This window comes from Balaenoptera musculus, chromosome 2 (genome assembly GCF_009873245.2).
Source record: "Balaenoptera musculus isolate JJ_BM4_2016_0621 chromosome 2, mBalMus1.pri.v3, whole genome shotgun sequence".
Taxonomy (NCBI): Eukaryota; Metazoa; Chordata; class Mammalia; order Artiodactyla; family Balaenopteridae; genus Balaenoptera; species Balaenoptera musculus.
In genome coordinates, this window is record NC_045786.1 from 40,931,328 (window position 1) to 40,954,169 (window position 22,842).

Below are 22,842 nucleotides of genomic sequence, written 5' to 3' on the forward strand. Positions count from 1 at the left end.
ATGACAGCTAAATGTAATATGTGATTCTGGGCTGGATCCAAAACAAGGGGAAAAGAGCTATAAAATACATTATTGGGATAATTGATCAAATTTGAAGATGGACTCTGGTTAGATATAGTACTGCATCAAGGTTTATTGTTTGATTTCATAATTTATAATAGTATGTTAAGAGAATATTTTATTGTGGCTATATAAGAGATTGTCCTTGTTTTCAGTAAACACAGACTAAAAGGGCATGATGTCTCCAAATTACTCTCAAATGATTCAGAATAATACATGGAAAGATAGAGGATAGATTAGAGAAATAAAGAGGTAGATTGATAGATGATAGGAAGGAAGGAAAGAGGAGGGAAGGAGGGAAGAAAGGAAGGGAGAATTATAAAGCAGGTTGGGTAAAATGCACACTGTTGGTAAATCTGGGTGATCAGTACTTTATACTGTTCTTGCAACATTTCTGTAAGTGAAATAATTTCAGAATAAAACAGATACCCCCAAATGATAGATTTCAAAACAACAATTACAGGTTATTCATATTTTTAAAAATACTTGTTTATATGTGCTTATGTACTTAGCATACAAATATATGCATAAAGATTCTGGAAAGATATACATGAAAATGGTAAAAGTGCATGAGGGATGTTTAATATTTTTTATATTGTTCCCCCATCAGTATTTTCTCAGTTATCTCAGTGAACATTGATAACACATATTATTCACGATCAAAAATTAATAAAGGTTTAACAAAAAGCAAAAGACACTCGCTCTAGTTTTCTCTAGGGAGGAGTCACTCTCAACAAATATGGGTCTTTGTTCAGTTATTGCTGCCTAGGGTCGGGTGAAAATTTTGCCTGAGAAGGAGAACAAAAAACAAAGCTTATTTGGATTGCAAACAGAATACTACAGGAGTAGTATTTCTCTGCTTCGGAGGTGAGCCTGCTGTGCTCCTGGGCCTGACACTCCAGGGGCTGAATTTGATCAGATTTGCTTCCCGTGGTGCCTGACCCCAGGCAAATGAGATCTAGGTCTATGTGAGCTTCAGCCTTATTAAAAATGTTGAAAAGTTGAATCTGACAGATCTCAGCCCTCCCTGCAGTAACTTCCCCCATGCAGGGCACAGAAGACAGAATTGTCCTCAATAGCTACTGCTATCAATGTTCTTCTACCCAGACACGCCCCATTGTTTGGGCTGGCAGGGTTCCTGTTGGCTGTATCCTCTTCTTGGTGATAACTGGAGGACACCAACTGCATCAGTCTTTGATAACATGGTTAAGAGACTGAGGCCCGGGACTTCCCTGGTGGCGCAGTGGTTAAGAATCCATCTGCCAATGCAGGGGACACGGTGTTTGAGCCCCGGTCCGGGGAAGATCCCACATGCCGCGGAGCAACTAAGCCTGTGCGCCACAACTACTAAGTCTGAGCTCTAGAGCCCGCGAGCCACAACTACTGAAGCCTGCGCGCCTAGATCCCGTGCTCTGCAACAAGAGAAGCCACCGCAATGAGAAGCCCGCGCACCACAACAAAGACCCAACGCAGCCAAAAATAAATTAATTAATTAATTAATTAAAAAAAAAAAGAGACCGAGGCCCCCTAAGCTTAGATTCTTTATTCACTTTCATTGAAGAAACTGTATCTGGTCAGTAGAAACTGTATCCTGTCAGTAGAGTAGAATATCACAGTATTCAATTAATGAAGGTATAATGCAGACTTTTAAAATTCTCTTCATAAACCATATTCTTACTGTAAGTGTAATTTGCTAATTGTGCTGTTAAACTTAAACATTATTGATACCTTTAAAGGAGTTAATACTTAGAATCACTGGCAATAGTGCCCAGCATACGTACGTTAGTTGTTCATAACACTTTCCATATCGATACATTTACACACTAGTAATTTGTTTCAGAAAAAGGATGGTGTTGAAAGATAACTGGTTTTCTAGTGAGTCCTCAGGGCCTGTGGAAGAGTAAGAAGTTTCCTACTGGGCTGTGATTCTCGTCTTGTGATTTTTTGGAATGATTCCCACTTCTAAAGGTAACCCAGCCCAGGCACTGCTGGGTGATTACCACAGACGCCCCATGGCAGCATCTGCCTTGTTCTTGGTCACTTTCTAAGGCTGTCCATTGGTACTGGCTTTCGTCAGTGTGCCCATATCTCTTTCTAACCCCGAATTTTTTTTTTCTGAGTTCTGAGTTTCCCTGAATTGCTGTACTTTCAAGCAAATCTTCAAGAAAGTTACAGCTTATTTGTTTCAGGAAAGACTACACCCTTTTCACTGCCCTAAACTTCTCCATGACCAACTGAAGAACATTTTCAGGAACACCCTGCAAAACTCAACCTCTATGCCTTTGCTTATGCTGTTTTACCTTCCTAGGAAGCCCTCCCTTCAACTTCTGCCTGTAAAATTAGCCCATTTCCCCAAGCCCTAGCAAATACCACCCCTTCCATGAAGCCTTCTTGGACACCCCTTTCCAAGCAGCAAAATGTAACATCCTCCTTCTCTGAACAAGGAAAGTATGCCACCCTATGTGTGACTCCAATGACATCTACCTCACTGGGCAGTAGCTTAGCACAAGTCCTTGTAGCTCCTCCACAGGGGGCAGAAGGCACAGAGGCAAGGGCAAAGACTGAGAGCTGGCCAATCGGATTGGAATCCCTGATTCCTTACTTCATTTCTATGTGACTTTTGACAAATGACTCAACCTCCCTGTATCTCAGTTTCCTCATCTGTGGAAAAAAGATAAAAATAATAACTAGTCATAAGGTGGCAGTTAGAATGAAGACCATGCTATAACACACTCAGGGAAGTGGTAGGACATAGCAGCAAGGAGCAGGGGCTCAAGGAGTGAGTCTGACTGGGTTCAGATCCTAGCTCTTTCAACTTACTCGCTGTGTGACTTTGGACACGTTACCCAACTACTACTCTCTGCTCAAATTTCCTTATCTAAAGAGGCAGGTGAAAAAACAACTACATTAGAGGTTTATATTGACAGTTAACCTAACACATGCAAACATAAGAGTACATAGTAAGCTCTAATAAGTATCATGATGTATTATGAAGTCAAGGCCAAGTCAGGTTTCAAGTTCATGGCAAGCACTTAAATAACATTACTAGTTATCCTTCACAGTCATGAATGCTTACTGTATGACTGTGAAAGTTGCCCTGCTAGATAGTCTAGAAGTGCAGGGTTAGGAGAGAAGAGAGAGAGAGTGAGAGACCAAGCAAAAGAGAGAGACTTAATATCCCTTCCTCTTCTCCTTTCTGAGTGAATTTTGTCGACTGTTCTCTCTCAGGTGAGACTGTCCTTGCCTGTGAAGCTGGACCCAAATCCATTGGTTCTATTCGCCACACGGGGCGTGCTGACAGGCAGAATGCTTGTGTGTCCAAATAGACACCGAGCATCACAGAAGCTCACTCCATGGTGACGGCAGTGAAATGTGGAGCATGGCTCGCTATTCTTCATCACCTCCTTCCTGCTCCACCCTCACAGCCATTCTAGAACTTCTGAACTTCTGTTTCTTACCAGTGTTCTGAATGTATCAATACTAGTGATTCCTTTCAATCTACTCGAAAAGCAATTAATGGATTTCACACCTAGTCTCCCGTGAAACTTAAGTAACCGAGTGATGAAAGAAGAAGCCTTCCAGTGGAAACATATGCTCTTAGGAAATCAGTTCCTGGATTCCTTGAAGCTTTTTCCTCTTATCATCTGATTATTTTATGTTTAAAAGAAGTGATGTGGGTATTTTCAGACTTGAAATTTATTGGTTTTGCCTTCACTTCTATTTTATTGTTAGATTTGGTCACTTTTCTCCTACCTTCCGATTCCATCATACTCCAGCTTGCTTCTCATCTCGAAACTTTAGGACATTAGCACAAATAAAATTTCTAGTTCTGGTCTCTAACAATTGTTTTTTTCTTAGAGAAAATAGTAGCCCATCTTGTTTACATTCCCCAACTGATAACACCATAGTGTTTCTTTTAAAACACTTTCAGAACATTGTGGCAATTTTGAAACTTCAGGCATCACAAAAGTCTAGGGTTTGAAAGATCATATACACAGTAAATCTGTTTCTCTGGCTCTGGCATGTTCAAACACCTTTAGAGTTAGAGGAAAACTGGATATCATCTAGTTCAATTTTCTGATTTTGTAGGTAAGGAATCTGAGACTCAAAGAGGGGACACGGGAAACTAAACAACTGCAGGTAAGCAATAGTTCTCAATTATGGGTGGTTTTGACCCACGAGGGGACAACTGGCAAGGTCTGGATACATTTTTGGTTGTCACAACTAGAATCTGTTACGGGCATCTAGTGGGAAAGGCCAGGGATGCTGCCAAACATCCTACAATGCACGGGACAGCCCCTCGACAAAGAATAGCCCAGCCCAAAGTGTCAGTAGTACTGAGGCTGAGAAACTCTGAGCTAGAGAGCTTACTGCCTCAGTAATCTGCTTAATGTCTCATGCTAACATATATCCATAAGCATTTCCTAAGAAACTCATAATCCAAATTAAACTCATATCCTGTGTCCTTGATGAAGTCTTCTGGTTTCCATTTCACCACTTTCTTTGGCAATCTCTGTAATGTTTCCTAACTGAGACTACAAATGGTCTTATTTCTGTGCCAATGTTGAGCCAGTGAGGAAGTATCTATATCAAGGAGATTTGGGGGGAGAAAGATTTTATTTCTGGATTATATTTTGGGGTTGATCATGAACAGCTGTACTCAACCCATTCATGAGTGATGGAGGAGAGTCTGAGGAGTGTTAGGACACAAAAATTGATTTGTTATGGTAACTGCCAATGCTTTTCAGTGGTAAATGAGATTTCAATTGAATGATAAAATGATGACCCAATTTGGAAGTCAACCCTATGGTTGTTTCAATGGCCTCTTTTAGGACATCATTTCACAAAAGCTAAAAAATAAATTGACAAACAAACCTATGAATTCCTTTCTATGACAATATATCTGAATGAGAAAACATAAGAAATGTTGCCACTTGATCTTCCCATTAGCTGGTCTGGGGGAAAAAAGAGTAAGAAGGAGCCTATCAAAATTGTGAGATGCAAGAATTTGAGAATTTTTTAAAAAATAAAAGTGGTCATTATATTTCTATTCTGCCTTCCTTCCTATGCTGAGTTGACTGTGCATTCAGCTTAAATGTGCTATATACATGGTTAAATTAAAAAGCCCAAATGGAAATACAACTTCTCACACTGACCATAAGCAAGGAGTCAAGGCCAAGCCAGGTTTTAACTTGGTAAAGATATTTTGTAATATCCAGTTAAACAAATTTTTTTTAAGCACTTAGACCTAGAAATTCTGCTTTGGAACTCTAAACTATTAGTTGAAAATATTGGTGGTGAGTGGGGAAAAGTTTATAGATTAATATCTTCTTCTTAAGAGTTGCATAAAACAGCCAAAATTTTGGAAGCAAACTAAATGTCTAACAATTCTAAGTAAATTGTAGTGTAATAAATGTAATGTTGGAAAAAATGCAGTTGTTAGAAGCATGATGTTTTCGGAGAAATGTGGGAAATTCTTATGACACAATGTTAATTAAAAATAAATAATTCACAAATATATGTAAAGTCTGTAAATATGTGCATATGATCAAAGTCTAGAAAGAAATATCAAAGTGACAAAAGAAATGGAAGACATAGACACAGGTTCATACATTTATGAACCATACTACTTTTCTTATTTTGTTCCCCTAAACTTTTCTATAATATGGTTAGAAAAAAAAAAAAAGTATATATAGTTAAATTTGACCCAGGGCTCTTTTCTTCAGTCAAAATAATACCAAACATATAGATTTGCATTAGGAAGTTAGTAGCAATAAGGAAAACTATAATAAGAATTTTGGAGTATATAGAGGAATAAGCATTAGAATCTAAATTAAGCCACAATGAGGATAAGGTCAGTGGTGTTGAAACAGTAATGAATGTATGTTAGAAAGTTTCTCACAAGGTCAATACAGCAATTTCGCATTCCTTTCCATTAATGGTCTGATCACAAAATCAAGAACTTCACGAAGGGAATTGGCTATAGAGTTTATCCATCAAGCCAAACTCTGTTTCTTTAGTTTCTTTTGTAATATCCAAAGTAGTAGTGAGTTCCCTTGCCTATGTATACGATCATCCTTTCTCTCTCACACATGCCCACAAGATGATTCCCCTTCCTACATTTCCTACCTTGAATCCAGTCCAGAAACCCGGGAGTCATCCTAGAGTCTTCCCACTTCTTCACCCCTCACTACCTCATTCAGCCGATTATCAGCTCTGGTCAAGTCCACCTCCTGAATATTTCTTGAATTTGTCTCTCCTGTTTGTTTTCAAGATCTCTGCCCTCCTTCCAGCCATGGACGGTTACAATAGCCTGACTAGTCTCCCTGTCCCCAGTCCCAGTCAGCACACAGCTGTTAAGGAACAGATATGATCCCATTACTTCTCTTCTTAAATCATACTGATGGACACCTTTTATCTTTGAAAGTAAACTCCATCTTCCTTAGGATGGCTCAAAAGGCTCTTTTTTACCTGACCACTGCATACTTCTACTACAATTCTCCCTTAAGTGCCTGAAAATCAAGTCATATTACTGAATGGAACACATTTTTCTCAGTACAATTAGACCGAGTTAGAGAAAGCAGAAATATCAGCTTTCTCATTCTAAGCATTATGATAATTTTAATGCAATCGAATATCATATTCACATTTTTAACAGTCATAGTTCATATTTTAATCATATTACATTACCAGTAAGTAAAATCCCTAAATATTTTTTTATAAACTTTCTTGTACTGGAGTGATTTCTTTTGGTTTTAACCAAATGCTGGACTTCCCAATTATCCATGTTAAGTTCCTATTTTGATATTATGCCCAGGATTCCATTTTGCTAAGATCTTTTTAGACACAAATTTTGCCGTGTAACTCAATAACTGCTTGTCCCAGCTTTGTGACACCTGAAAATTTCTTCAAAGTGAGGCAACATGGTATAATTAAAGAACACAGGATTTAGTGTATTCTAATTCTAATTAGAACACAGCCTAAATTCTAATTCCACCACCGACAAGTTATCAAGCACTTGGAATGCCACTTAAATTTTCTTCATCTTTGTTTTCATGTCAGTATGTTGAGTCTAGCAATATATAAGGGAGATGCCCTCACCTTCCCCTTGCAAACTCTTCCCTGAGACCCATCAGGCTGTTCAAGTCTTTTGAGCATGAGCCACCTGTTCTCCTTACTTGGCTCCTGCAATAAATCTTTCTCTGCTCTCTCTCTATCTATATAGGTTGGCCAAAATGTTCATTCAGGGTTTTTCCATAAGATGTTCCAAAAAACCTGAACGAACTTTTTGGCCAACCCCAAAAAATAATATATATATATATATGTGTGTGTGTGTGTGTACATATACGTATACATATATTTATTATATTTATTACATTTATATATTATATATATTTATGGGAGAGGTTAGGAGGATGACAGTGAAGACAAAGATTAGTTAGTATTTTGTGTCTACTAAGTGCTTTACATACAAATATGCTGAAGAAGGTATAATCATTATCCCCATTTTTCTGATGAGTACACAAAAGGTTAAAAGGAGTAAATAATGTACCCAAAAAACAATCAATACATGATGGAGCTAGTGTATAGAAATGCTAAAGGCCATGTGAATGTAATTATCTTCTTCCTTTCGTCTGAGTCATCCATTGTTAAACAGACAATTGTTTATTTCATTAGTCCTCTACAGATGGGAATTAAGGTTGTTTCCATTTTCTCACTATTAACAAGTAGTGATATCCTTGTGTGTGGTATCTTTGTGCACTTCTGGAATTAAATTTCTGGAAGTGAAACTTTAGGATCAAAGGTTATGAATATTTTTGTTGAATATTGTCAATTTGTGCTTTATAATGTTTACAATTAAAAATATAAAAAGATTTTCTTGGGAATTGTATAGGACATATCTTAGGTGCCTCCTCAGATTCCATTGGTGACATGAGCTGCTGGACCCTCAGTAGTGAGCAAAGTTTGCCTTAAGTGCCCCCAGTTCTGTTTGGGCCCTCACAGCTCCACACCCTGGGGTGGACCAGTTACATTCCTAGGAGAACTTCCTTCATTGCTGCTACTATAGAGCCAGGCCCACCAGCCTCACACCCTGAATTTCTGGCTTCTCTCACCATCTCTGGACTTGTGTGAGTGGCTGCAAAGGGGGCCAGATGTTTCAACTCTCTGGGCTCACACTTTGACTAATGGGAAACAGGAAGTGGAGCTGTGTGCAGCAGGCAGATAAATCTCTCCTTCTTCCTTCTCCACAACCCCTCTGGGAAATTGTTCTGCACACAGCCTGTCCAGATGCACCCCACATAGCTGAGCAAACCTACCTGTCTGCTTTGACCAGAAATGCAACACTTTGCATTACTTTCCATCTCCATCCTGGCTCACATTTCTTATCTCCCACTTTCATTTTCTCTCACACTTGGTCTATGGCGGTTTTCTGGCTCTCTGAGATAATAAAGTTTATGAAAGTGTTTTACAAATTATAGATGACTATGCAAAGGGAGGGTATTTTTATTGCTGTGATTTTTGTTGCTTTCAGGAATACTTGGGGGTATACAGAAATTCATTTCATAAAATAATCACGATTACCCTTATTTACATTCCATCATTCATTATCAGTCTAAAAAGGATTTTGAGATATTTTTGATCTTTCTGATTTGACGTGTGCCTTTAGGGAGGTGTAGTAAACTATAAGCTCCATAGAAACACCTGCAGAGCATTTCAGGTGCTTCCTGAAGGAAGGCATGCTAGAGAAAGGAGTAGGATATTATACTTGAGTGCTCCAGTGTACTCGGGTTTAGCCTAATGCACACCCCCAGCATGGAATTCCATGGAGATTTAGAAATATGAAATGAGAAAAAAGTAGCATGAAAGGAAACTAGGATGAAAGAAAGGTCAAGCACTCCCTGACCCTACCCTACTTTCAAACAATTATCTTCTACTTTGTCACATAAGTTATCCTCCCCAATTTCACAAAAAATTAACTTGTGGATAATTTATATTCAACTCAACCAAAATTGAAGGAAGGCCTAAATTATCTCCTTCTGTGTTCTCTTATAGTACCCAGTTTTTTTATATTACTCTCTGTTGTTATTGCTTACTTAATTAACTTCCTTTCTGGCTGGACTATAAACTCTGGGAGGGTAGGAAGCTGTCAATTCCACTCTCTGTCATATTCTTAGCACCTAACATACTGTCTGGATTTTTTTAAAATGTTTATTGAATGATGAATGAAAGAAAGAATGAATGAAGAATGAAGATGAATTGACCATGTATCTGACTTTGGCTAAGTGTTTTTAGTTTTCTATATATATCCCCAAGTCCCAAACTTCAGCTTAAAACAAAGTAGATACCTAATAAATATGTGTTAACTAATTGATGAAACAATGATAAATTTATATAAAAATATCTAATGCCTACCTTCTGACAACATGGTTCAAAGTATTCTAAAATGTTCTCTTCTCATTTACATTCAGGGAACGCAGAAGGAGAATCACTGTTTAGTTTTATAAATAGAATTTCTGAGGCTGCTCCACTGAAGTGAAGTCATGGTAGAGAATATCAAAAAACTGGCTGGAGGAATAGAACCATTACCTGCCCCTCCTAGTCAAGGAGGGTATTGTGGTCTGGGGTCCACTCCATTTTGTAGAGGAGAATACCCTGTGGATAATACTTTCATAGCCTGAACCCTCCCTTCTCAGCACATTTGTAAGGAGATGCTAGTCCGAGGAACTCAATCATGTACCAAGAACCAAAGAAATGCATCTTGGGCTTGGCCAATCCTTTTTCTCTATGTTACAAGCTAAAAACAAACAAACAAACAAACAAAAAACCCCAAAATGAAAACAAAACCAAAAAAAACCCTAGATTAAATGAATCCTTTCTTTGGTTTTATATCTGCTCTCTTAGGGCATCTGGCTTATTGCATTTACATTAATCACATGAAGAGAGTAAGATTTAGAGATAAACCGTCTTTTCTTCTCCCTGGTCCTTTGAAGCCAAATTATTTTTAACAGACAGAGGTCATCAGAGGCTCATTGGATTATCCCACGTGCCAGATTTTGTCCTTATTTTTGATACAATGAACCATTTTCTACAACGGGCATATAAAATTCACTGCTCCCAGGGTTTTAGAAATCCCAGGAAAGGCCCCTGCTGGCAACCTCATTAGCATCTCTGCCTCTAGATTTTTATTTAATTCCTTTTAACATTCTATCATAATGCTGACAGACTTTTTGGAATGGAGGGCTACAGAATGAGGACAATATTTCACTACATCATTAAGCCTGCAGTGGGTTAATAAATGGCTCATAATGTGCTTTGAGATATACAAAGAGGTTAAAAACAAAAACAAAAACAAAAACAGAACATTAAGGCAACACTTGTTGAATCATAGTTAATAAGAAAAAGGGGATTGACATGAATGATTCAAATAGAGGTTCATACTAAAATGATACCTGAGCATCTGGATTTCATATTTGTCTCAACAAAGGACTGAAGTTGCATTTCAATGGTAAAGCAGGCGTTTGGGAAATGGTCCTCTTTTCTAAGCCCTAAAATGGGGACGGTTGTTAGAGAATAGAGATGCAGGGGAAAAAACAACAAACTCATCTAGCATTAAAATGTTGGCACCGATCAACAAAAGGTCTCATATTGGGGATTACTTTCACCTTTTAAATCGCATCCACATACAGCATCTCTTTCTAGTGCACAAAAATTCTGGGAACTATGTCCTTGCCTACCGGAAAAGTTAGAACTCCCTAACTTTTCCCTTTCTTCACCCCTAATCCTTTCTCACCTCCCTGCCGACCAAGGATGCTCTAAATCAGTGCTTTCCTGGGAACACGGATCACCTGGGGATCCTATCACAATGCAGATCCTGAAGCAATAGGTAGGGTCTGAGACTCTGCATAGATCCCAGGTGTAGCTGAGGCAGCTGCTCCTCAGTCTAAATGACCACCTGTGAGAAGCAGCATCCTGAAAAGATTAGTGTCCTAAGTGCAATCACAGAAGATTTAGACTCAAGTTACTCCAATACACACTTAATGAGATGCATCATTATTCTTGTGCTAATTGATAAGTAGAAGAAATAGCAATTTAGACTCCATTTGCTTTTCACAAAGTCAAGCCAAGCACTTCTAGAGCTGATTTAAGAGCGGACACTGGGAAGCTGTGATGGGCCGTCTGGAGATCTTGGATTCAATAAACTAAAGCATGAGCTCTTAATCTTTTGGGTGGGTTGCCCACGCTTTAAAAATATCTTAACTGTAGCCACTCTCCCCAGAAAAGTGTACACATAGGGAAACAGTTTTGTATATAATTATATCAGTTCCTAGACACTTTTGTTCTACAGGCAATTTAAGAAACTTTAACCTGGTGGTGTCTCAGAAGCTAGAAAAACGAACGAACAAACAAAACCAAAAATGTCTTTAAACTCTCACTGGGATATTAGACATTTATTAAATAAAACTTCTGTGGAAGAACTAAGTCAGTTATCTAAAAGTACAGATGAAACACAGACACACACACAGACACCCACATCAAAAAAAAATTTTTAAAGGTGGGGGAGAGGCAGAGAATTTGAGACTTTACAATAAAAGCCATGGAAAATTCTCCATAGGCCAGAACGAATCAGGAGAAAGAGAACAAAAACAGAAACCACAAAAACTAGTTTCAAAACCATCTCGCCTTTTACATCTGGGTATCCTGCCTCATCTCTCAGTGACTGAGAATATGAATTTCCAGGGGTGCTTGATGAAATGCAGATTCCTGGGTCATCCCCCAGGTCAAATGGAGACATGGTTCAGAAATCTGCATTATATAAGATCCCTAGGTAGTTCTTACGCACATTAACGTTTGAGGAATACTATTCCTCAGTTTATGTTAATGAAATTAAGATATCCCCAACTCCCATTCAGAGCTCAGAAAGAGTTATATTCCAATATGAGGCTGCCCGTAGAACAGGAAAATGACTTCCAAGAGAATAATGATCCAAAATATACTCTTGAGTTGTGCTTGTGATCAGAATAGGCTTTTAAATTCAGCAATTTTGGAGGAATTTAAATCTGTTTCCTGTCCTGTCCTCCACACCTCACTCTTCCCCTAGAAGCAGGCTCACAAATTCCCCTTCCCTTTCTCTAGAACCTCAGCTATAAATTGACTATTATATAGCTTAGACTGCATATGAAGTTTGATAGAATAAAGGGTAGATAATAGAGGAAAGGTCTAGATAATACAGACAGAAGCTGTTTTGATATAGCTAAATCTATAAATATAGATGTATGGATATCAGCCTCAGTAAAAGTCAAAGTCTATCATTCTCAATGCTGGCTTCATAGTAAAGTTAATAAAATCACAGATACCTAAACTCTAACCCCAAAGGTTCTAATTAAGAAGATCTGAATAAGACAATTATAGATAAAAGTTGGAGTCTCAGTGTCTTTATTTAAAATGAAAATAGAAAACAACCATTAAAAATTCTTATATACCATCAATAATGGTACAAACAATAAGTAAGTATGAGTGTTTACTATGAACATAATGATAAATGTTTTACAGGCAATTGCTCATTCAGTCTTAACAGCATCTCCATAGGCAGGGATTGTGAGGAAACCACTACTACAACCAAAATTTATAGAGGTCAGGTCTCAAAGTGATGACTGCTAAGTGCAGAGCTCTCCTTGGAACTCTATGTCTGACACAGACACCCACACTAAACAATAAACCGTACTTCCTGTATAAATCTATGGGGAACCACTGGTAGGTACGTATGTTTGTGCATACATGTGTGATACACACATATAAAATGTGTGTGTGGTCAAAGAATGTGTGTGTAGACCCTGGCAGAAGGGCAATTTTGCAACTTGGGACATTTGAGGAAGAGAAGTGTCCTCAATTAAAGACTGGTCAAGTCCAAAGAGCTGTGTGAGAGCAATAGCTCTCTAAGGGGAAAAGGAGAGATGTCACTAGGAAGTGAAATGAGTGTAGGAAACAATGTAGGAACTTGCTTAATTCAAACTTCAATAGGTTGTTTCACTGAAGACCAGCTCCGCTCACTCCCCCCATTTTCCCTGCTGGTAGGAAGCCTCCACTTCATAGTATTACATTCCTCCAATCCCTCTTTGTTTACTCTGGAAAGGTCAAAAAAGAAACAGGTCAAGTTGGATGAAGGGGTGTGACAAGATGGGATGGATGAACAAAGGCTCCTGACAACTAGCTAATTGGTGCTAAAAGCAGAGCACATTCTCCTTGGAAAAACCACATGCCCAGCAGTAGTTGCAGAAGATTTTTAGGGGTTTCAGAATCATGCCAGATCACCCTGATCTAGGTAACCCATAAGCCCCATGGATACCCAGCAAAGGCAGCCTATTTCAAACATAATTTACCAGAGACTATGCCCATTTCTCAGTTCTAATTATGCTTTCTTATTATAGTCAAGAAACCCCTTGTTGCAGATGTACTTAGTGGTAGCCAAAAGCAGAAGCTGGGTCTCCTGTTTCCAAAGCCCGGGGCTCCTTTCACCAATGACATTCAACTAGGCAGAAAGCAGGGGCGTGAGGGGTCAGATGTGCCTGTATTCAAACCCTGGTTCTAAAATTTACTAACCGTGTGGCATTGAGTAAGTTATTTAACCTCTCTGCCTAAGTATCCCAATTTGTAAAATAAGGATGATGATGATGATAAAAACAACTTTGCAGTGTTTTGTCCTGTGGTAGCAAAAAATGGAATAAGTTTATAGCTGCAAAAGGCTTAACACACAGTAAATACCATAGACGTGTTTGTTATTATTGCTTATTTAAGGGCACTGCATGCTATAATACTCAAGCAGCACTAATCAGCATTCATTAATTACGGCATGACTCTCCAATTTGTCTTCCAAAATGTTCCAAGAAAATCTAAACTTCTTAATTTCTTGATCATGAGGTAGAGAGAAAACAAGGGTAGTTATCATTTGTTTGGGGATTCACAGCACAGAAATATGGAGACAGAAATAAAAACCTCCTTTTGGTTCTTGGATCTAAATATTCTGTACTTTCTTGCCTGGACCAGTGTACTAGGTTGAATAGGTCTCCCCAGAATTAGTGTCCTTCCAAGAACTTCATAATTTGACCTTATTCGGAAATAGGATTGTTGGAGATGTAATTAGTTAAGATGAGGTCATACTGGAATAGGGTGGGTCCCAAATGCAATATGACTGGTGTCCTTATAAGAAGAGGAGAGAAGACACAGAGACAGAGGCAGACAAGTGGAGATGGCCATGTGATGAAAAAGGGAAGAGATTGGAGTGATGCATCTACAAGCCAGGACACATCAGAAGCTAAGAGAAAGCCCTGGACCAGATTCTCCCCTAGAGCCTTTAGAGAGTATGTGGTGATACCAACACCTTAATGTTGGACTTCTAGCCTCTAGAACCATTACAGAATAATTTTAAGCCACCTAATTTGTGGTAATTTGTATGGTAGCCGTGGGAAACTAATACCCTCAATCTCTCTTCTGGCCCACAATAGCAGTAGAACACCAGTGCAGGAGGCCCTGTACCTAGCTGCAGTCTCTCATTCTGTGTGGGCCGTGTTCCCAAAACAGCTAAGGGGAGCAGAATGTGAATGAGATGGCACCGGGAGGCTTGAAAGCCAAGTTGAGATGATTAAATTTCTTCTATGAATTTGTCCCTATCAAACCATCTTCAATAGCTCAAGTGCTTAGTTCCAACATTTATGCTTTCTAAGTTAAGCCTTTGTGAAATACTGTTATAATTTGTTTTGCAGAAGGATTTTTGGGGAGCTCTCACCATAACAACACCTATGAGTGGTGAGGAAAGCAGAATTGGGCAGAGGAGGAGGTTGAACCTCAGTGCAATTGCAAAAGAGGTCCCCACCGATCCTACAGGGAGTTCTGGAGCTGGAATGGCACCCCCTTTGGAGTTTTCCCAACTAGGGCTAGGAGGCCAGGCCATTGTAACCCCACATAGACCAGCCATTGGATGCAGGCTCACACAGAGGAGCCATGGCTTTGGTCAAGGCAGTTTCTGCCAGCTACAAGTAATTTCTGGTGATGGACACAGCTGTGAGCCACTGGGGAAATGAGCACCTCTTCAGCGGGATCTAGGAGGTACATCCCAGCATCTCTCACATGCACAGTGGATGTCTTCTTTTCTAATCATCACCTGTTATTAGAATGTGGCCATGCAAAATTCCACACCAGGACTAGAATCACCTTACTCTGGGAAAGAATCCATTAGATGCTCTCAAATCATGTATATAGTGACAGGCCTAAGAGGTCTCAGAGTTGCATTCTTACTCATTTCCCTCTCTCACCAATGCATTTTCCATTTCCACCAATTACAGCAACTCTTAAAAATCTCCATTTTAGAATGGCTTCTAATCATATTTGGACCATGGTGATTTCTTCTCCTTTTTCTAATTATCCATGGACAGAGGAAAATCATCTGACCCTACCCGGAAATCACCATTCATTTGCTTACTTATCCATTTAGTCATTGGTCAGTCAACACAGATACGTAACACCTATTCTATAATAAAGAAGGCATTGAGTATAAAAAAATGAAAGAGGAGATCGTCAAAGGCCTTACATGTCACGATGAGGAGTTGGATTTTCTCTAGACATAATGAGGGTTATGGGCAGTACTTGACTTGAATAGGTTTGGGTTACTGAAAGACCCCTCTGTTGGTGGTAAAGAGGATGGATTGCTTGAGGGTCCACAATACAAGGCAAGCAGTTGCAGGTAGGGAATATTAACACCCAGTTGAGTCACTCTTCAAACCTCCACTGAGTCACCCATCTTCTGTCCTTCCTCTAAGACCCTCTTTGCCATCCCATGAGTCAGCAGCACTGTCAAGGAGCATGTCAACAGCCTGCTTGGGTGGGAGCTTTTACATCCTCCTCCTAAGCCACAAGCAGCCCACGGGACCCAGTCACATGGCTTTGCATGTGCAAACACACCATGCATGTGACTCCAGGTCGCAAACACTCAACTCAGTGTGAAGTACACATCTGTCCACATAGAGTCTGAAAAATGACTCTAAAAAATGAGCCCCCAAAGGACACATCATTCCATTTTGGCTTTTCCCTTCAACAGCCTCCACAGCTTTGGGCCAGTCCCTAATATGGAAAGTAAATCTCTCAGTGGATGGGACTTCCACATTAAATACAAATTATGGATCAAAGCATATAACCTAGCAGTAGAGACTATATCCCCCAAACAACAAAAGCTGGAGAAGTTTTTTTTTTTTTTAAATTAGCCAACTATAGACTGGAAAACAGAAGGGAAAATGTCATATTAATAATTATTATTTGAAGGTGATAGCTTATATTCTTTAATGCAGTTCCAACATAAATGTCACTGTAAGAAATGATATTTCATTTCAGTACTAACAGATCAGGTACTTAGTGTGCTGGGAGAAATGATTGGAACTACGTTAAAGCTGCGTTAACCAGAGAAACTGCAAAAATGTTTATATTCTTATGAAGGCAGGAAGGAATGCCCCTCGTGGGTATACTTAAGTATCTTCCATCTTTTGTATAAATGGTAATGCTAAACAAAAAATGGAAAGATGACCTTAGAATAATAACCTCAGGACCCAGCTGGGACTCAGCTTCTCAATGTACAAAAATCATTTGCAGTATGTTCAGGATGGAAATTTCTATACTGCTTTATAGCTCATAGACTTCATTATATACCTCAAACAAAAATCACCAGAACAGCCAACTCTGGGCTGGTTTCATTTCCCCAGGGTGCTCCTCCACCCCCCCATATATAAAATTACTCACCATCCTCTTGGTCACTGTCTGCAATTCTGCTCAGTTACTCGACAATGTTTGTAAGGACAGAAAAACAAAGGGAAGGGGAAAACCTATCCATTCAGAGAGGTGTTTCATATAGAGAATAGGATTTTTAAAACAAAACCAGACCTGGCACTGTTAGGGCTTTTCTCTAGTCAGTTCCTTCTCCATTCTTCCTTATAGAGACCCCATGCAAAGGCCATGTGGAAAATTTCCCAGGGCAAATGCTAAGCCCATATCTGAAAGCTGTCCCACTGGACAAGCCTCTTTCACTGTCATTTCCAACAGCCAGTATGTATGTTGCATGGAAGACAAAGAGTTGGTGAGGGCCTGAACCTATGAGTCATTTAGTTTTCAAACAACAGCTTCAAGGGCCTTGGAGTGTCTGGTTGATTTACTGTGAATGGCATTGATACTTATATGACTAGAAGCTGTTAGCCTGAATTGGTGCTTGGAGAAACAAAGTCAATGAAAGTCACAAATCTAATAAATCTGTGAGGGATGTGTGGAGTTGTCTTCAAGAAGCATACAGCTAGGGAGGCACAAGTCTATACCCATAAGGTCTTAGAGTCACAATATTCCAGGCTTATTTTTTTTCCAGCCCTATGGGTTTTGAATGTCAAGAGAATGAACAGATTCCTGATGATATAACCTCCAATTATATTTGTATATGTATTTACTTTTGGCCTTTACAAAAATTTTGTCTAGTAGGAAGGAGACGAATCCTTATTAATATCTGCGTTTGATATATGAAATGTATAGGTTCAATAGAGGTAAGCAGTTTGCAGCATGCTTGGTAAGTGGAAGAGTGAGGTCTTTGGATGCCCAATCCCATGTCTCTCCAACAAGCTCACTCTTCTTATTCTGCATTGGATTAATGTGGATAAATAAGGATTAATTCAGTCTAATAGTTTATTAATTCAGTAATAGAAACAATTCTTTCAAGCCACTGTGTAGACAAACTAACTGGCTATTTAACAGAATTAATAGGTCAAAATGGGTGGTTCAGTAACCCTGTGTTGAAAAATCTCTTTGACCAGGTGGGAAGTTAGAGAATGTTCATCACCTGTCACTCCCTGGACTGCCTTTGATAGTTAACAGATTTCCACAAGCACCAGATTATGGAGATGCCAAGCATTTCCTAGCAGTTCCAGGAAAGTATCAAAGCCAACACAATGAGCTTTAAGGCTGGTGAGGTCCAGGTATTCTTGAGGTTGAATAGAAGTCACCAACGAGTAGTCTTTCAGCTTGCCTAATGAATTTAAAGGAGTCTATTACCCTGGCACTGTCACAATGTCCCTTATTTATGCTCCTCTAGTGGGGGAGTGGGACGAGCAGCTAGAACAGCCCGCTGTAAGAGCATTCAGCTGCTCATACAGCTAACATAGCTGTAGAAAGAATACGATTTATATGAGCCATTTCCCTCAATGTTAGAACTTGAGTCCTAGCCCCACTCATCTTGGGGAGACCCACATCATGCACACGCTTCTGTTTGCTCTGGTGATAGCAGGATACAGAGAGCCGCTAATTTAGATAAGCACAGAAGACAGAGAAACACAATCCACGTACGTCTTGACAATATCTACATGCTGACCTATGTCTTTTTTATGATGCATAGGGGACTGGTCCCAGTTGTTGCAAGAGGAAAGAAAATGTTCTCATGCATAAAACAGGGCCAGGCAGAGGTTCCATAAAAGCCGGGGGTGCCTGTCTGAGGGAGGCTCCACTGCCACTTGCTGGCGAGGGCAGATGATTGAGAAACCAAATCAGCAGGCATGCACAAATTGCTTCCAGGATCAACGCAGATTGTGCTGCCAGGGAAGACAATCATTGAACTAGTTCTTCAGCAAGATCAGGGAGCTGGGCCATACTCTACCTGGAGACTTCTTCCTCTTTCAGGCTAGAGAGCAGGAACAAGAGGTATGTGATAGCTCTGCATCACAGCGTACTGCTGCCAGACAGAAAGCAAGGATATTCCGCAGCCTCACATACCTGATAGGGGCCCTGGTTGCAGCCACAGTAGCTGCTCTCCATGGTGTAGCTTCTGGACACCCCCATCTCTCTCCACACCACTACCCGTGCTGTGGAGGCTCGGGATTTCTCCACGAGGAAGCTGCAGCTGCTTAAGGTGAATGCTGGTGCTAGTTTATCAAGGATTTTGGGAAGAGTCTACAATTAAAAAAAATCAAATTATGATGAGTTGCCGGTGATTGGGGCTATGCATCATAAAAAACAACTTCTCAGTATGTATTAAGCATCTCAATACATTAAACACTTAATATGTGCAACTATAAATCTATCTATCCTGAGTAATGGACACCAATTTTTTTAAAAATTTGAAAGATGAGGAAACTGAGGCTTAGAAAAGTTAGAAAGAAATAGTTCAAGTCCAACTACAAAGTGACTGGAATGGGATCCAAATGCCAATATGGCCAACTGCAAAGAGTATGATCTTTCAACCCCATCTTCCTGCATCACGGTGGACCAAGGTTGCAACATACATTCAGTCTCATACATTGCTGAGTTGAGTCTCATGGAAAGCCAGAGACTTCACAGGGAACTGAAATTTAGAGAGTAGCTCCATCCAGCCTCACTGTTTTCTAGTTGAACTTCCCTTATCTCAGACATACGGTCCATTGATGATTCTTGAGCAGGAGCCCATATAACGTTCACTTGTTTCCTGAGAGACTGGAACTGCCAAAATGAACATTTCAGTCTCATTCTCTGATCCATAAATCTGAAGCTGGACCAATTATAAAACTTCTAAAAATCCATACTCTCTGGATTCATATATACCATCTTTTCCTAGGGTAGAAGAGCTTTATGTGAGATCACTTAATTTCCATTTAGAAGGCATCAGTAGACCCTTGCCACTCTCCGATTGACAGAGAGGGGACTTCTAGTCATTGGACCTTTCCATCCCCCAAAGATGATGTCTCAGAGTTGAAAGTACACCAAGTCTTTGGGACAGCTGAAATACTACACTTAGCTCAGAACTTTTGTGACATGAACAAGAAGGGTTCTCTCACTTCAGTGTTGACAGAATCTCCAAAAACTAGAGCATAATAGAAAATTATATACATTAGATAAGAAACAGTATAGCATTGGGTCTTTGGACAAATTATAGTGACAAGATGCAGAAGCAGAACAAATTGATGAGAACATAAATTAAGGAATTATTGTTAAGGAAATGCAGTTTTGTTCATTTCTAGAACATAGAGCAAATCTTTTAATATTGTATCTCTGGCTCTTATTGTCATGTTTAACATAACCATTAACTATATTAATATAAGGATTAATATAATTATTATATGATATATGATATAAATATATATTAATGTAATTATTAACATAACCTACTATGATCTCTAAGTTCTTACATAGCCTCCAGACCTAAAGCATCATAATTTTAAGGGAAATGAAATGCTAATGTTATCCTCAGAGTTTCTCCAATTGCCACCTAATTGATTTTATCTATCCACTCTTGTCCCTCTCTCCCTGCGATTCCTCACCCCATTTTTCTCCTTCAGAGTACTCATCACAATTACAATTAAATTATTGTGTATGTAATTTGTTGTTTATTTTCTATCTCCTCTGCAGCCTAGAAGTTTGTGTCTTGTTCACAGGAAAATCTCTGCACATGAATCTATGCTACTTGTAGAGGGTACTTCATAACTATTCACTGAAATAAATGGAATCTGTTAGTCCAGGCCTTTAGAGGACTGCTTAAACAGACATAAATAGAATATATATATATATATAAGTATATATATATATATATATATTTAGTTGCTATATCTATATATAATATGATCAAGAATACATGAATGTAATTATAATTTATCAATGTTTTACCTTGTTGTGAAAACTTAATCTGACATCATTTAAATGATCTTTGCTTTCTTACTTAGGTGAACCTTGTTTTCTTAGCTAGTACGGCCCCTCTCCAAATAACCACATATTCAAATTAATGGCGTGCATCTTGGAGAGCTCTATGAGCTATGATCCCTTCACTGGAGCCTAGAGGATGTGAGATTTACAAAGTGCAGTGGCAGTACCCTCTTACACCTCCATAGCGGCAATTTATCCATTCATTAAATAATGGGCTCCAAACTGTCTCATTTACAATAAAGTCCTCATTGCATTTCCCTTTTGATTTCACACAAATAGATCTATGTCAGAGTGAGCAATGAAGATGATGATAGCTGTGATAACTGGAGGTTGTTTGTTTGTTACGTTCTGTTTTGTAAATGAATAGGAAATTGATGAACTCTACATATGAATTGATCCACTGGAGACCTGCTTCAATGTTTCCTGGAGTCGCCCAGTTTGGGTGGGGCAAGAAGGCTTGGGACATTCAACTTTTCCCCTGACACTTGCTCTGTACCTTAAACTTAATTTCAGTTTCCCAAACATTAAGATTATAATAGATATATTTTCACTGAATGCTTACTATGTATTTTGCATGCATTAAGTCATTTAATCATCACAAGTCTTTGGGGTAAGCTTTATTATTATCTATGAATATTGTTAACTTTCTTTTGGAAAAAGAGAGCTAAAACTCATGGTGACTCTATGTTTAAGATTGGATAGTATAGATTCTTTTAGTTTAAGATATACCACTGGTGAGAGATAATTTTATATAGGTCAGCATGACCTGCCCAGATGAATGTTTTAATTTATTAAACTAGTTTCCTAAGTAAGATAAAGCAGTTAAGCTTCTTGAGGTTTATCGCCAGTACTCTAGCTGAGCCTTAGTGTAAATAGGACATTGAGGATAAGCTGTTGGTTCTGCTTTAATAGCCTTGGGGGATCTCTACTGATCAGTAGCAGTCATGCTTCTAATAGACATGAATGAAGAGGGTGAAAAAAAATTCAGGACACAGGGGAAGTAATTCCAGGTGAAATAGTAGTTTGGTGGGTTTTTACCTCTTTTATTACTCACTGATCCTGTAAATGAAGGTATTTCACACACAGTAAATTCATGTATCCAGAATAATAAGGGATTTAGAAGAGGTTGGTACCATCATAACTGTGATATCGTGATTTGTAGTAAGAAATATATATTGGCTCTTCACCCCCAGTTCTGACATGAGATTTCTAAAACATTTGCAAATTCCTATGTGATAAGAGTGGTAGGAGAATCTTTCGTTCTAATAAGGCGACTCTGGGTGGGCTCCTGAATGATTCCTGGATCAGGGCGTATCATCACTTCTCTAGGAAAGAGAGAGGGGCTGGAAATGGAGTTGATAAATGATCATGCCCATGTGAGGAAACTTCCATAAGATCCAAATAGTATGGGGCTCAGGGAGCTTGCTGGTTGGTGAACACATCCATACACTGAGTAGTAATGCACCCTACCCCCAACTCCATAGGTACAGAAGCTCTGGACCCTTCCATATCTACGTATCTCTTTATCTGGCTGTTCATCTGTATCCTTTATCACATCGTTTAATAAATTGGTAAATGTAAGTAAGTGTTCCCTTGAGTACCGTGAGCTGTTCTAGCAAATAATCGAACCCAACAGGGAGGAGATCATGGGAACCTCTGATTTGTAGCCAAGTCAGACAGAAGTTGTGGGTAACCTGAGAACCTACTACTTGCAGTTGGCATCTGAAATGGGGGCATGTCTCCTGGGACTGAGCCCTTAACCTGAGGGATCTGGTGTTATCTCCATGTAGATAGTGTCAGACTGAGTTAAATTGTAAGATACCCAGCTGGTGTCACAGAATTGCTTGGAGGAGGGAAAAATCCAAATATTTGGTCCCCAGAAGTGTCATAAATGAAGTGTTCTGTGTAAAAGTAAAAGAGAAAGACACAGGAGGAGAACTAGGTTTTTACAACACAATAATTTTTCTCCTTTTCCTATATAAATTTGAAACACAGGCCAGTTTTTATTTTGTGGTTGGATAACTTGGCCTCTTCTACCTCTTCCTAATATCCAGTAAGCAACAGCCTGTTTACTTTATCCTGACAGGAAGAAGTCCT

At 39.2% G+C, this 22,842-nt stretch overlaps 1 protein-coding gene across 1 annotated transcript in view; it reads right to left on the reverse strand.

The window, feature by feature from the left end:
• AGBL1 (ATP/GTP binding protein like 1) overlaps positions 1-22,842 on the reverse strand; it is a 503,271-nt gene that overhangs the window by 83,430 nt on the left and 396,999 nt on the right. Inside the window, 1 exon segment of the mRNA XM_036843717.1 lies at positions 18,847-19,023. Within this exon segment, the coding sequence (XP_036699612.1) occupies positions 18,847-19,023 (177 nt within the window).